The 15,247-nt window shown below is 44.9% G+C and overlaps 1 protein-coding gene across 3 annotated transcripts in view; it reads left to right on the top strand.

Moving 5' to 3' along the window:
* Window positions 1-12,194: 12,194 nt before the first annotated feature.
* Tbc1d2b (TBC1 domain family member 2B) overlaps window positions 12,195-15,247 on the top strand; it is a 74,539-nt gene continuing 71,486 nt past the window's right edge. The window contains exon 1 of one of the 3 annotated variants that reach the window (XM_047538568.1): window positions 12,195-12,551. In XM_047538568.1, coding sequence (XP_047394524.1) covers window positions 12,195-12,551 — 357 coding nt within the window. Of the gene's footprint in view, window positions 12,552-14,139; window positions 14,225-15,247 lie in introns of those variants that run through there. The other 2 variants (XM_047538569.1, XM_047538570.1) reach the window with 2 other exon arrangements.

Genomic DNA, 15,247 nt, shown 5'->3' with positions numbered 1-15,247 from the left:
ATCTGGCTGGTGAGTTACATGACTATGTTCACTGTGTGAAAATTCCAGAGACCTGCACTCACAATTTATATAATTTTCCATGTTCATGTTCTGCTTCAATGAAATAGTTAAAAGAAGGTGCTAAAACCATATTTCCATGGTTCAAATTCTAGTTTACTAGCTACATGACCCTTGATCAAATTTTCTAAGTTTTCTGGTTTTAGTATCTTAATTTTTTGAAAGGAGGAAAATAATATGACCTGTTCATTCATATATTTTCTGTTGTTATAATGAAAGGCCTGAGGATGTACACTTTCTAAAGAAAAAACATTTGTTTAGCTCACAGTTTTGAAGACGGAAAGTCCAAGTTTGAACAGCCCCATCTATTCAGTCTCTGGCAAGGCCTTCTTGGTTGTTATCAATCACATCATGGCAGAAGGCATCATGGTGGGGAAGTGGGCAGAGGGAGCAATTGCATGGTGAGACAGGAAGCCAGAGACCAGGCTCACTCTTTCATAACAAATCACTTTCATAGGACCTAACTAGCCTATGAGAACTACTTTAATAGCTTCCCAGGGCAGTGCCCACCAATGACCAATCCACCTCCCACTAGATCCCATCTCTTAAAAGTTCTGTCACCTCCCAACATTGCCACACTAAGGACCAGCTTTGAACACATGAATCCTTGGGAGACAAACCACATCCAAACTACAGCAACCTGTTGTTAGGTTAAATGAGTTAAGTCGTTTGAACAGTGTTTGGAATAAACATAAACAATGAGGATTAGCCATTGCTTTGATGATGATGATGATGATGATGATGATATAAAGACTCTAAATATGGAGGGTGCACCCTATTGGAAACTATCATTATCATTATTATTATTACAACTTCATCATGGGTCAACTCAAATCAAGATAAAAATGGTGTGATGCATACATTTTAGAGGAAAGGCCAGGACATGAATCTAACCTGGACAGCTCAGCGCCTGCCTCTGAGCCATGTTTTCCACATCTGTCAAAAGGGTAATTATTCTTACCACAGACAGCATGGGATAAAATACTGCAGGTAACACTCTCCCTACAGGGGCAAGCACATAGGCACATTGTAAGTGTTCTCTGAGGGCCAGCTACTGGGAACATCACTTTGATGAGCAGTTAATTTCCAGACTTGACAATTTCCAGGAGGCATCAGGAGGGAACTGTCATTCATGTACTTGCTAATTGGTCTCTCCTGCCACACACAAAACAGTGGTATCATGGGGTCAGAATAGAAATCCCAGGCTGGCATCTTTTAGAATTCTCTAAAATGCAAAGCAGGGAAGAGGGAGATTGTATCTTTATTTTCCCTAATCTCTAACTGAAACTCTGCATTTCCTTCCCTGGGAAAGAACAAACAACATTAATGTTAGCAGCACCCGTTACTTTGTCAGCAACAGAAATACAGATATTTTCATATTACAGCTGTTGCAGACAGATATCATTTTTGCTCCTCATTACCTCAGAATTATAGCAATTTGATGCAATGATGGATCATGTTCCTTAACACTCCAATAAAGAAGCACAAAGGGTTACTACATCAAGAATATTTTGATAAACCCTATTTCCACATAATTTAATTCCATCATCCTTCTAGTATTGTGCATTAAAAAAAAAATCTATTCTGAGCTGGGTGCATTGGCACATGCCTGTAATCCCAGCTACTTGGAAGGCTGAGGCTGAGGATGACAAATTCAAGGCCAACCTGGGCAACTCAGCTAGACTCTGTCTCAAAATAAAAAGGTCTGGGGATATAGCTCAGTGGTAGAGTGCCCCTGGGTTCAATCCCCAGTACTGCAAAAAGCAGTAATGACAACAAAAATCTATTCTGCCCTTACTAGCTATGGTGACTCACGGGCTTCAACAGATTTCAGAGGTCCATGACACAATACAAAAGAGGCTGAGGATGGTGGGGTCCAACCCAGAGTTGGTTCACTGCCAAAGTGAGATCCTGGAAGTATTCAAATACAAAGAAATGTGCTTCTATAATTTTCCATAAGGTATTCTCTCTCCACTTCCCATTTAGGCTGGATACTTTTATGGGAAGAACGTGGTCATTTTCATAAGAAGACAATGGCTTTGTGTACAAAAGGGCACAGAACCCAGGATGGCTGTGAGCCATGCAAATTAGGGGGATTCTATATTTATACTCCAGGAAGTACTGGGCTGAGGAGGGAGGAGGCCCAGGTTTGAGGGGAATTGGGTGAGCTCTGTGAAGGACTGGGTAGAAATAGATTGTCGTGGACAGTACTCTGCATTCCATTGTTCAGTTCATTACATGTGGGCAACTACTGAGGCTGGAACCTGAACCCAGACTGGACACTGGAGTAGCCTCACCCTCCTTCTCCTGGAGCCCAGAGGTGTAGGGAGAAGGATTAAGAAGCTTCAGGCTCTGGATCAGACTAATGGGTTTAGAATCCCATCTCCCCCATTTTCTGACTCTGCAACTTACTTGTGTCTTGGTTTCCTCATCTATAAAAATGGAGGAGAAATGAAGTACCTACATTTGGTGATTCAGTGAGCTAATGCATACAGTTCCATGGCTAGAGGACAGCTGTACATGCTGACCTCATGATTCACACAGCTTCAAGTCATCCCCTGGCTGGGAAGTCCCCAGAATTTGATGTCCTTGTCCCGTCTTGGGTTCTTTCCTGACTTGGGTTCTTCTATCTTGAAGTCCTGCTTTTCCTGTAGGACAAATAGATGGCAGTGGATTATCCAAAAATGACTCTCTCCTGAAGACATTCAACCTGGCTTATCTTCTCAGGAAATAAGCTTGAGGCACCTCTGGAAAGATGCTGAGAGGGAGTTTCTCTCCAGCCCAGTGTGGACAAACCCAGCACTCACTCTCACTTCTCCTTTCTTGAGCCCACGCAGTGGCAGCCATGTTCATGATCCAGTGCTGCTGGCAGCCAGTCTCTTGGGTGGAATGCCGAAGTGGACTTTTCTGTGACCACTAGTCATGTGCCTATTTTAATGTATGTATGCTACATGCTTTATTTTTGGTCCTTAGCTGTTTTTAGTAGGTATGGATTTGTTCCTTAAACTTGGAGAGTGAAGAATGAATGATTCCATATCCTTTATCTCTGTCTCATTCGTCACCCTATTGTGTCTAGAACAGTGCTTGGCACAGGTAGATGTTCAGTAGTTTTACTTTAAATTATTATTCAAATAGATGATACATCTGGTTTTTAAAATACAAAATACACAAAAGTATCTATAAAAATATTCTCCTTCAAGCATTAACTCGGATCCTGACCCATGTCTTTCCCACAGGTAACCATTGTTACTTGTTTCTTGAATGTCCTTCCTGGGTTCCAAATAAATATGTATGTTCCTATTCCCCTTGCCTCGTTTTTTTTGAGACAGGTCTCAGTATGTATCCTAGGCTGTCCCCAAACTCCTGGGATCAAGTGATCCTCCTGCCTTGGCCTTGCAAGTAGCTGGGACTACAGGTACATGCCACAGTGCCTGGCTTTTTTCCCCCTCTTTCTTACATAAAAGGCAGAGTACTGTTTAATCTTCTGCATCTCACCTTGTAAAAAAAATTAACACGGGCTGGGGTTGTAGCTCAGTGGTAGAGTGCTGGCCTAGCTCTTGTGAGGCACTCGGTTTGATCCTCAGCACCACATAAAAATAAATAAATAAAAGTATTGTGTCCATCTACAACTAAAAGTATTTTTTAAAACTTTTAACATATCTCAGAGCTCCTTCCAAATAAGTACACAGAGGGGTGCCATTCTTATTTCTATAACTGCATGGATTCTATTATATGGATGCATTGTAATTTTTGTAACCAGTCCCCCACTCATGATTATTTGGATTGTTTCCAATCTTTGGTTTTTTTTTTTTTTTTTTTTTTTTGCAGTGCTGGGGATCGAACCCAGGGCCTTGTGCTTACAAGGCAAGCACTCTCCCGACTGAGCTATCTCCCCAGCCCTCCAATCTTTTTTATTTCCAAAAATACAGCCATGGATAACCTTATATATAAGTGATTAAGCCTAAGAGCAAGTACATCTATGAAGAACATTCCCAGAAGTGGTATCACTGACTCAAAGGGAATTTGCTTTTTTCATTTTGGTAGATGTTACCAAATTGTCCTTCTTAGGGGTTATGTAGAGTTGTGCTCAGTAAATATTGAATGAATGAATAAATGAATGAATGGATAGTATTTTCAAGATCAGTCATTTTAGGGACTCGCAGCACACAAGAAAAAAAAAGGGAGGGGTCTGGCACTGGTCCAGAAAAATCACCAATTTTATTGTTACCCTTTTGGCTCCTCAAAGTCACTGAGGGACTTCCTCTTGTCACTATTCAAGCAAAGCTGCTGGATGGGAAGGGTGGTATCTGGACATGTCTCCTGCAGCCATCCTTCCAACAAACACAGGTTGTTTTGTTTTATTCACAGGACAAGGCTAGGTACAGGGAACTTTCCAAGGGCCTCTAGTAATATCTGAGACCTTGAAAAAACAACAAAACAAACAAATGTTATCTCCAAAATCCAAAAGGAGAAAATCATACAATTACAATGCATAAATGTGTAAGTAAATATCCATTCAGTGTCATCTTGTATCATCCTCATTTGGTATTCATGAAAGTTTCATCACAGGTAAAAGTAGTTTGGAGACCAAATGACCTTAACTTATGAGAATTCTCAATCATCTGGAAGACTGCCAAGAAATCATTACCAATTATAAATTAAATGAATTTCCTCAAAGCCAAATAATTTTAAAAGCAAAATCATAAAAGTAATCATTTACAAAAATCTTAAAGCAAAAAAAAATATGTTTTTTTCATGTAAAATGTGGCCATGTCATTTAAAAATACTGAGTCAGTCTTCTGTACCTCAGGGCTCCCCATTAGCATATCCAACCAACCATAAGCAGAAAATGCAAGGGAAAAAATTACATCCATACTTAGTATGGACACTTTTTTTGGTCATAATCTCCTAAACAAATACTGTGTAACAACTATTTATAGAGTGGTCACATCATATTAGGCATTAGAAGTCAACTAGAGATGATTTAATATGATGCACATATGGGAGGATACATATAGGTTATATGCAAATACTACACCATTTTATTTAAGGGACATGAGCATCCTTGGATTTTGGTATCTAATGGGGGTACTGGCATCAGTCCCCTGGGGATATTGAGGGACACCTGTATTTGATAAGTAGTGAAATGAGTACTCCAAAGGACCTACCATGGGATTGAAAACATTGACACATAAAGCTGTCCCTCACTTTGGGTGCTCTTGGCCTATGGGTTCCTGACAACCCAGAAGAGACGGAAACCACTTCTCAGATCAGAGAGGTACCCCTGTCAGTGTGCCTCTCCATTGTATCAGCAAGATCAAAATGCAAATTAACTTCTTTATAAAGAATTCAGTTTCACTAGTAATTCTAAGTCTCACATAAAAAGGAAATTCCTCAGAATTGTGTGTTGTTTACTCACAACAGTGAAGAAAAGATGATCGGTTTTGGGATCAGTTTAGGGTTCACTGGGAAGATCAGGGGTTGAAGTCCACACCTTGAGAAGCCTTGTTCTACAGCCTCTTGGAGGCCAGGTGTCTGCAGTGGGGCCCAGCTGTGTAGGCCTGGTGTACCTGGTAGCTTGAACAGCTGGGCCCCAGGAATTGCCTCTCATTCCTGTGCCTGTTTTCCCTTTCCTCACTTCACAGCTGGGAAAATAGAAGCCCATGGGAAATCTCGAATGAGTTTTGAACCCTTATCATGTGCTAGGTATATCACATACATACACAGAATTTCCTTTCACCTTTATAGCAGGCATGCAAAGGTAGTATCACTGTCTGCATTAGTTCTCATTGTAAAGACAAGGAAACTGAGGCTCAGGGCAGGAAACGGCCTGTCCAAGACAGAGCTTCTCTGCCTTGCCTCCCTAACTACATACTGCACCCACTTTCCACGAGGTTGCTCTTGTCATTGTCCCAGCTATCCAGATTCTGGAAGTATTTTAAAAATGCACTAACTCAAAATTAATGCATAGAGTGCTTGCATAGTAGGTGTGAGGCCCTGGGTTCAATCCTCAGCACCACATAAAAAAATTAAAAAATAAAGGTATTGTGTCCATCTACAACTAAAAATATATTTAAAAAATTTCAAAACAAAAGAAAAATTTTAAATACTCTTCCCCATCCACAACTGCATCTGCTTCTTCGGGTCTTTTCCCTGCCCATGATCAGCATCCCCTGGCTGCCTTCGTAAGTGCATTTAAACTTCTTCCATAGACCCTTTCAACCAGGCAATGCCTGAACTTCTGCATTTAGAACAGTGAATCTCTTCCAGCTTGCAGCAAAAAGCCCCATCTCCTAACCCGGGGCTCAGAGGTGGTTCTAGTCCCCAACCCATGTGTGTGAGAAGTGGGAGATTGGGATTGGATATGTGGTGGGGGACTGGGGAGGGAGTGGTGAAGGGAGAGGGAATTGTGGTGCCAGGCCCTGAGGGTAGGGTAGTGAATAGGAATGATCTACCAGTCCATTGCCTCCCCTGGGCTCCAGGCCTCACATGCTCCCCAGGTGGTATGGCTCCCCCTAACTTCTAAGCAGGCCATTAAGCTCATGTCAACCTTCCACTCTCACCAGCTCCCAGGAAAGAGAACCACAAAGTGTATAGATTTGCCTGCTAATTTGGTAGGGAAATAAAGCCCATTGGAAAGCAGAGTCCACAGGAGAGGCTCTGAGCCCTGGTTTCCCTGGCAAGGCTTTTTTTTTCCTTCTGAATCTCCCCACCTGCCTGGAGCTTCTTGTAGCAGGGGCCAGGTCTAGTACCCACAGATCTCAGCATTGCCCAGCACAAGTCAGAGGCAAAAAGCAGGGGCTTTTTGAAGTGGTTTGTGGAAGGAATTAGCTGATATTAAGATTTAGCCCCGTGCTAGGGACCTTGCCAAGTGTTTTGCATTCATTAACTCACCTAAGCCTCAGGACAGCTCTAGGAGGTAGATGTATAATTATGACCCACTGTACAGATGAGGAAGCTGAGGCACAGCAGAGGCAACCTTGACCTCTCTCTAGTCCCCTCACCAGCCTGCTCATTCAGGCTGTGGGCGCCATGCAGGGTTCCCTTTCAGAGAAATAGAGACAGGCATTGAAAGCCAATCCCCAGATGGGTGTTTCCCTGTGAGAGCCGCTTGCTCTGGTCCAAGTACCTTGCAACACACTGTCCCCTCCCAGCCCTCCAGTGCTCACCTATTTGCAGCTCTAGCCCCCCCAGTACTCCCCTCCCCGCTAATTCCCCCATCAGGCCAGCTCCTTTCACAAGTCTCTGTGTTTAGCAAGGGCCTACCAGGGCTGTATGGTGCCTCTACCTGCGAGTAGCTGAGCCACCTCTGCGTCTCTTTGCCTCAGGGACAGAAGACCTGCATTTGTGGCTTGGTGGGGTTGGTAGTGAGGGCCGCAGGGACCAGGGAAGATGAAATGTGTCACTGCAACAGAGTCATGCTTGTACTTAGTAGGCAGCCAAGTCCACAGGGTGGAGTGGAGGCCCCAGGAGACAGTGGGGTTGTGATGACTGGGAAAATCAAAAGGACTTGGGCTTGAAGACTTGAAAGAACAGAGCCTCCACTGACCTGGGGAGATGCAAGAAAATGACCACAGGCCCTCTCCATTAGACCTCTTATGACTCTTAAGTTTCTGAGCAGACAGGGGCAGGGCTCTAAAAGATTGCTTAGCCATCCATCCTCTTATTATACAGCTAGGAAATGGGGGCCCAGAGAGGACCCTGGAGATACAGCCAGGGTCACATAGCATGCAGGCTGATTTCTTCTCTGGGCCTCCCATAGGACTGTAAGCTGCTTTCATGGCAGGTGGCAGGTTGGCATCCTGGCCAGTGTTCTACAGATGCAAAGGCAGTGTATAGTTGTGCTTCTTCAGAGCTTCTGGGTACGCCCCTCCCCTCTCTGGGGAAACTGGCCTAGGATGACTCACTGGCTCTGGGTTCCCCTGGGGTTTGTCCAAAAGCTGGCCGTGTAGGAGCAAGTTCACTGCCTAAATTTCCCCTTTTTTAGTAAACAATGGCTACTTCCTCCTGGGTTGGCTACTTCCTTCTGGTCACTGGGTTTCTGAGAGTCTTGAGGGGACAGGAGCTCACATGGTACACAGGGCAGACCCTCTGACACCCAACACACCTGTCCTGAACAAAGGAGAAGTGCACAGCTTCTGTAAAGCTGGTCCTGACCACTGTATGTTGATTTTTAATCTGAGAGATCTCAGGGACTCCCATCAACAGGTTATTTGCCTGGTATGGGTGTTTGTTCTTTCCAAAACTCATGTTGAAACTTAATACCCAAAGTCATAAGTCAATGGTGTGTGGAGGTGGGGCCTTTGGGAGGTAATTAGGTTAAATGAAACCATAAGAGTAGGTCCCTAATCCAATGAGACTGCAGCTTTATAAAAGAGGAGGAGAGACTTGAGCTATGACTATTTCCCATGTGATTTCTTGAGCTACCTTGACACTCTATGAAGTTTACTCTACCAGGAAGAGGGACTTCATCAGATGTGGCTACCTGATCTTGAACTTTCCAGCCTTCAGAACTGTGAGCCAAATAAACCTTTTTTCTTTATAAGTTACTCAACCAGTGGTGTTCTGTAATAGGAACAGAAAGAGGACTAAGATATCATTTAAGAAGAGTTCCAAGGAATGAAGAGTCACCAGAGATGGCTCCAAAATTTTCATGTAGGAGAGCCTGGGTCAGGGGTGTAAACTAGTTTGTAAATGGAAACGCTGAAATTACATTTGTTTAGCACTTTACACTAACTATAAAAAGTGTCCAAACTGAAGATGGGAGGAGGAGCTAAGAGAACTTGGCTCCTGGCCCTAGGAATGAGGGGGTGAGATAGCAAAGGGTTTGCTTATGAAATCACCAGCATCCCAGAGTGGTCCTAGAGAGTCGATGGGGTAAAGGAGTCGGGGAGGTCTGGAGGAGCAAGAGGGTACTAGGGCATGGGTCACTTCCCATGGCTCAGTAGGCTCAGGACTCTCCTGGGGCCCTTCTGAGATATTGCTGCTGCTGTTGCTGGCTTTTGGGCTCTGTACTTTATTTATTTAATAGTGCTGGGGATTTAACCCCATGGCCTGCCCTAGTACTGAGCTACATTCCCAGCCCTATCTTATACTCTCATTGAGGTCTCAGGCCTGTGGCTACAGCCCCCTCACAGGGCCACATTCTGGACCTGGCAAGAGCCAGGCAGGGACCAAATCAGTTTATCCCTAGGCAGATACTATAGTCTCAGCATCTGGGCCTACCAGCTTCTGAGGGGCCCATGAAATATCTGTGGTGTATGTATTGCCTCCAAAGCCAGAGAGAAGATCAAAATCAAATTTAACTCACATTTAATTAAATGTCTATAAAGTAGAACACTATGTCTACTTCCTCGGAATCACAAAAATGCTGTTTAACCTGGAAAAGGATTTGTAGGTTGGGCTTTTCTCACTTGGCCTAAATTCCCATATAGACATAAGAAATCACAGACAATCATAAATTAAAATTAACAACTCATAGTCATCTAATATCAAGAGCACAATTATGGATATTACTTTGAATATTTTTACAGCAAAAATTATCTATGTATTTATTGTGGAATATGGGAGCATTTTAATATGCTTACTATGATGTGACATGTGACTTCCAAAAGGAAGAGGTCAGGGGCCTGCCAACACCAAGAAACAGCTGCAACTTTTTGCCATTAGTGACCTGGGAGGGAGAGAAGACTCAGGTGCAGAGTCAGGATGAGTCTCAGCTTGCCCACTGAGAAGCATAGACCCCATAGGGGTCCTTTGTTTAATACCATCTGCCAAGCCCCACCAACCCAGGCTCTCCCCCTGGGGAGGGGAGCCCACCCCCTCTGCCCATTAAGGATTCCTTTCTCATGCCTAGCAGACCTCATCCTCCATGCGACACTCCAGGAGATTTGGTTCTTTCCTCTGGGACCACGGGTCATGGCCACCCCCACCTTCTCACAACTCACTGACAGTGGAAATGAATTATACCCTGCTGCTGCCCCAGGGTCTCTTAGCACCTCAGCCACAGACCTGCTTCTCCTAGCTCTGTCCCTTTTCATAGTACTCAAAGTCAAGCAAGCCAATTAGCTACAAACCCTCTTATCCACAAAGAGAGGCCCAAATTGAACTGGGTCCTCTCATACAAGAGAACAACCCATTTGGCTCCTGAAGTACTGCATTTATTTCTGGGCTCCTGGGCATGGTGGCTGGTCTGACCCCTCTCAGAATCTGCTGGTTGCAAAGGACGTCAATGTTAATGGTATAATAATAGTAATAGTAAAAATAATAGCTAATATGTACTGCATGTTTTTTTACGTGTGAGGCACTGAGCTTAGTAAGCATTTCCACTAGCATTTCTCATGAAACCTTACAATAACAATGGTGTGAGATAGCTACTTTCATTATCACCATTTTATAAATGAAAAGACTAAGGCTCAGAGAAGTTAAATAACTCGCTCAAGGTCACACCTCTGGTAAGAGGAACACCTCGGAGACAAATTCCATCAGTCTGACTTTGGAACTTTGTACTTAACACTATGCTGCAGGGAGTTAAGCCATAGGGAGGAAGGTAGTGAGCACCCTCACTGTGGCCAGCCAGCCAGACTTCTGACAGGTGTCAGGAAAGGGATGTTCACATGCCAGTAGGTACAGGGCCTGCAAATGGCTGGCTTGGGAGAGGGTCCGGTGCTTGCTCTTCCTACCTGTCTGTGCCAAGTAGGCAGTCATTGGTGCCCTTGTCCATCTCAGGAAGTTCATATTTCCACCTGTATCTTTTAGTGTGTCTGTGTAAAACATGCAAAACTGAAGGTGAGACATTTGATTTGGCCATCTCACAAAAGTAGCTATATACTTACTTTTCTCTTTGAAAAAAAATGAAATTTTGTATTAACTGTTCCCTCTATCTGGAATGCTTTTCCCTCATCTCTGGTTGCCTTTTTCCTTCACATCAGCATCATCCAGGTTGCCACTAAGTGTAATATCCTCAGACCTATATCCCCTGTGTAAACTATGGAGGTTACTTGCCACCACTCTCCTTTCTAAATTCATCCATCCCCTTGCTTTGCTTCATTATAAAACAATACTACTTGCCTCTTCAGGTTGTTGTGAGAGTTCAAATAAATTATACAGAAAGTACTTGTAAGTAGTAAGGTTTCTTTGATTTTTGTTTGGTGATGCTGGGAACAGAACCCAGGGGCTCCTGCATATTAAACAAGGGCTCTACCACTGAGCTACATCCCAGTCCAGAGCTGTTTTAAGTAGTAATCATTATTTAAATATCATCAGAGCATTTATTCAACATAACATTTATTATGTTCATCTGCTTTTTAAAAATGTGTATGTTATCTCTGTCCTTTACTGGACTATAATCCCCATGATGGCTAGACATGATTGACTAACATTCGCCAGTGCTTGAAACCTTACCTGGTACACAGAAGGCGCTCAATAAATATTTGTTAAATTCAATGAACAAACTAAGATGCAGAGAGTAAGGGTATGCTTTGGCTTTCATTCAAAAACTCTACAAATATTTATGGAGCACCCACTGAGTATCAGGCAACAAGCTTTCTCATTTTTCACAATATTAAGCCTGTGACTCCTGCAGGGCAAAGATTTAAAAACCAAGTTTTAGGGTTGGGGTTGTAGCTCAGTGGCAGAGTGCTTACCTCGCATGTGTGAGGCACTGGGTTCGATCCTCAGCACCACATAAAAATAAATAAATAAATAGAGATATTGTGTCCATCTACAACTAAAAAAAAAAAATCTAAAAAAACCCCTAAGTTTTATATGGAGGTATAATTTACAGAGTGCGATACCGTCTTAAGTGGACACTTGGTAGTTTTTGAGAAATGTATACTTCGATGGAACCCATGCTCCCATAAAGAAAGAGAACGTCGCTTCACCCAGGCAGGACTGCGACTTGGACTCCCACCATGCACGAAAGCCGCGTTGACTCGGAGGTCTGGGTCCTGACCCGCCCTCCGCCGCCCTGCAGGGTCAGGGGTGGGCGGACGGGGGCGGGACTACAAGTCCCAGGCTGCTCTGCGCGCCCAGTCGTGCGGAGGGAGCGGCGGCGGGGGCGGCGGGAGGGGGCGCAGTGGTGGCTGCGGCGCGGCGGCGCGGGGGCTTGGGTGCCGACAGTGGGCGCACGGCGGGTGATGCCGGGGTCCGGGACCCGGGGGGAGGAAGGTGGCGGCGGCGAGGGGGCGGCGCCGGGGGCCATCGCGGAGGCTGGGGCAGGGGCCGGGCGGGAGCCCGCGCGGCTGTGCGGCTACCTGCAGAAGCTGTCGGGCAAGGGCCCGCTGCGCGGCTACCGCAGCCGCTGGTTCGTGTTCGACGCGCGCCGCTGCTACCTCTACTACTTTAAGAGCCCGCAGGACGCGCTGCCCCTCGGCCACCTGGACATCGCCGACGCCTGCTTCAGCTACCAGGGCCCCGACGAGGCGGCTGAGCCAGGCGCTGAGCCGCCCGCGCACTTCCAGGTGCACAGTGCGGGAGCGGTCACCGTGCTCAAGGTGGGAGTGCGCGCGCCCCGCGGCCGTCCCACCTCCCAGTCGGCTCCCTCTGCTCAGCCTGGGGACTTTCCCTGCCACCCTCCTTCCCCACAGGCCTCTTCCCATCCTGCCCTATTCTGCCTTCCTTTACCCGCTTCTCCCCGATTCCACACTCCTTCCTAATCTTACTCTTGAGCTTAGGCCAGTGGGCCTGAAGGCTTCTCAGTCCCTTCTCCCTTCCTCATAACTTTGATCCATTGTGTCTTCCTGCACCTTTCATTGGTCCTCCTTCTTGTCCCTCTACTCCTACCATCTTTTCCACAACTGTAGGCTTCCATCTCCAGGGTCTTCTTAATAACTCGGATATATCCTTCACCCTCTCTGTGCTTAGCTGCCTCCTCTGGAAAGTGTGGATAATAGTAGTATCTGCCTTATTTTGGGGGATGGGGTGGGGTGGGATGGGATTAAATGACTTACACTCTATAAAGAGCTCGATAAATGTTAGTGCATTTAGTGCTGTGGACAGAGCCAGAGATGGCCTCTAGAGATAACCCACCACAGTCCCCTTCAGAGTGGGCGGGGATGCTCTAGCCAAGCTCACATAGCTAGTAAGTGGCACAGCCTGTTTTCTTGCTTCTTGTTTTGACTGAGGGAGGTGGGAGGGGGTTGCTTCATGCCTTGTTCTTTGGAGGCTTCCTTAATCTTCCAGTAGAGAAACTGAGTGTAGAGGCATGTCAGTGGTCAGGAATCTTGGTGTTGGGTGGCCTTCCCTGTCCTTGGGAATCCCTGGAAGGTCAGACTCTGTCATCTCCTAGGCCCTGGCTTAGACCTGGGCTGCTTCTCTTGGGGCCTTACTCCCTGCCTGTTTCCTTTGAGTCTCCACCCTCACTCCTCTTTCTGGCTTCTCTTCTGTATTGCAAGCTGGGCTTTCTCCAGAGCAGCAGAGCTGGGCTCTCTCAGCAACAGCTCTCTCAAAGCTGGCCAAGTGGAGAGCAGAGTGGGCAAGCGCCCTGGCCTTGTGAGCACAGGACTGTTCCCTGAGAATGATAGAGCCAGCAGCAGCTGGAGCTGCTCCCTGAAGTCATTCTTAGAGCTTTGTCAACTCAGCTTTTGCCAATTCAAGCATGGTCTGATTCCCATGGTCTTTTGGGCTTCTCTCTCCCATCTCTGAGTGGCTGCAGACAGCCTCTTTCTCCAAAGGAAGCCAACCAGAGTTGCAGTTCAACTTGGGGTTAACTTAGAGAGTTTCTGTATAAACTTGGGAATGGCCCAGCGAGTTCATAAGTGCTTTTGCCAAAGGCAGAGGCTTATCCTCAGTGTACACGTGGACTGTCCCTGTGTCAGACAAATTTCCAGTGGAATTGTGTGTGAAAAAAGAAAACAGAGTGTCCTGTTTTAGATTTTCTTAGATGCTTTAGAGCCTTCTATCAGGTTTTTTTTTTTTTTTTTTTTTTTTTTTTTCATTAAAAAAATCTAAATAATGGTGTTTACCTAAGTGGAACTACAGAGTCAGCAGTGTGGTTTCAGACTTGGATGAACTTGAACTTGCAGCCCGAATCCACCGTTCACATGTGTTGGATAAGTTTTACCACCTCTTTTTCTCAGTCTCTGCTTTGGCCTAGTGGAAATCTTACCTTCCTCATTGGATGATTGTAAGGATTTTGCAAAATGTTATGGAAAACAACTGGTACACAGTAAGTACTACCTGGCAGCCAGATGAAACATCAGACAGTGTCTTTGGCCAAATATGTGGTATATTCATAATGTTCATTTACTGGATTGTTATGCAGTAATGAACATAAAGGAACTGGAGCTGCATGTGCCCATGTGAATGACTCAAACGAATTGAGAAATAAGTTACAGATTGATATCATTTATGTGAAGATTAAGAAGATTATATGAAACGGTACTACCTATCATAAGGATATATGCTGTGTGGGGAGAGGGAGAGCCATCTGGGGGTGATGAGCCTTGGATTCAGGGTGGTGGTTTCCTCTCATAGGAAGACAGAAGATGTGGTTGAGGGTGGATACCCTGCGGCTTCCATTGTTGCTTTACAGTGTTTTATTTCTCAAGCTGGTAGGAATACCAGTGTTTGCTATGTTCTTCTGCCCATTTTTTTTTTTTTGTCTGTTTAGACTATTTGTTTAAAAAAGGAAAATACATTTTAATGTGGGCTACTGACCCACCTGAAATTCATTCATGGAATTCACTGACCTCATGAATATTCATTTGTAATTTTCTTTTCTTTTTTTTTTTGTTTGGCACCAGGGATTGAACTCAGGGGCACTCAACCACTGAGCCATATCCCCAGCCCTATTTTGTATTTTATTTAGAGACAGGGTCTCACTGAGTTGCTTAGCACCTTGCTTTTTGCTGAGGCTGACTTTGAACTTGTGATTCTCCTACCCTCAGCCTCCCAAGCCACTGGGATTACAGGTGTGCACTGTGCTGAGCCATACAGGAATATTTTATATGTAAAATTAGTCACAGAATAAGATAGAATACCAGAAACCAAGTGCTGGTTTGATAAAAAATGATGGAATTGGAAACAGGCAAGGCTTTCTCCAGAAGAAAGGAACAATTGAGATGTGGGGTTTCAGAGTCAGGGTGTGTTTTGAGAAAGGTGAACTTCAGTGTACAATAATTCTTTTTGAGCCATAGGAGTAAAAATTTTATGGTGGTAAAAGTGGAAAATAGCAATTTATCATCCTTTT

Source organism: Sciurus carolinensis, chromosome 2 (assembly GCF_902686445.1).
Source record: "Sciurus carolinensis chromosome 2, mSciCar1.2, whole genome shotgun sequence".
NCBI classification, from domain to species: domain Eukaryota; kingdom Metazoa; phylum Chordata; class Mammalia; order Rodentia; family Sciuridae; genus Sciurus; species Sciurus carolinensis.
This window is presented reverse-complemented; position numbering and strand designations above follow the sequence as displayed.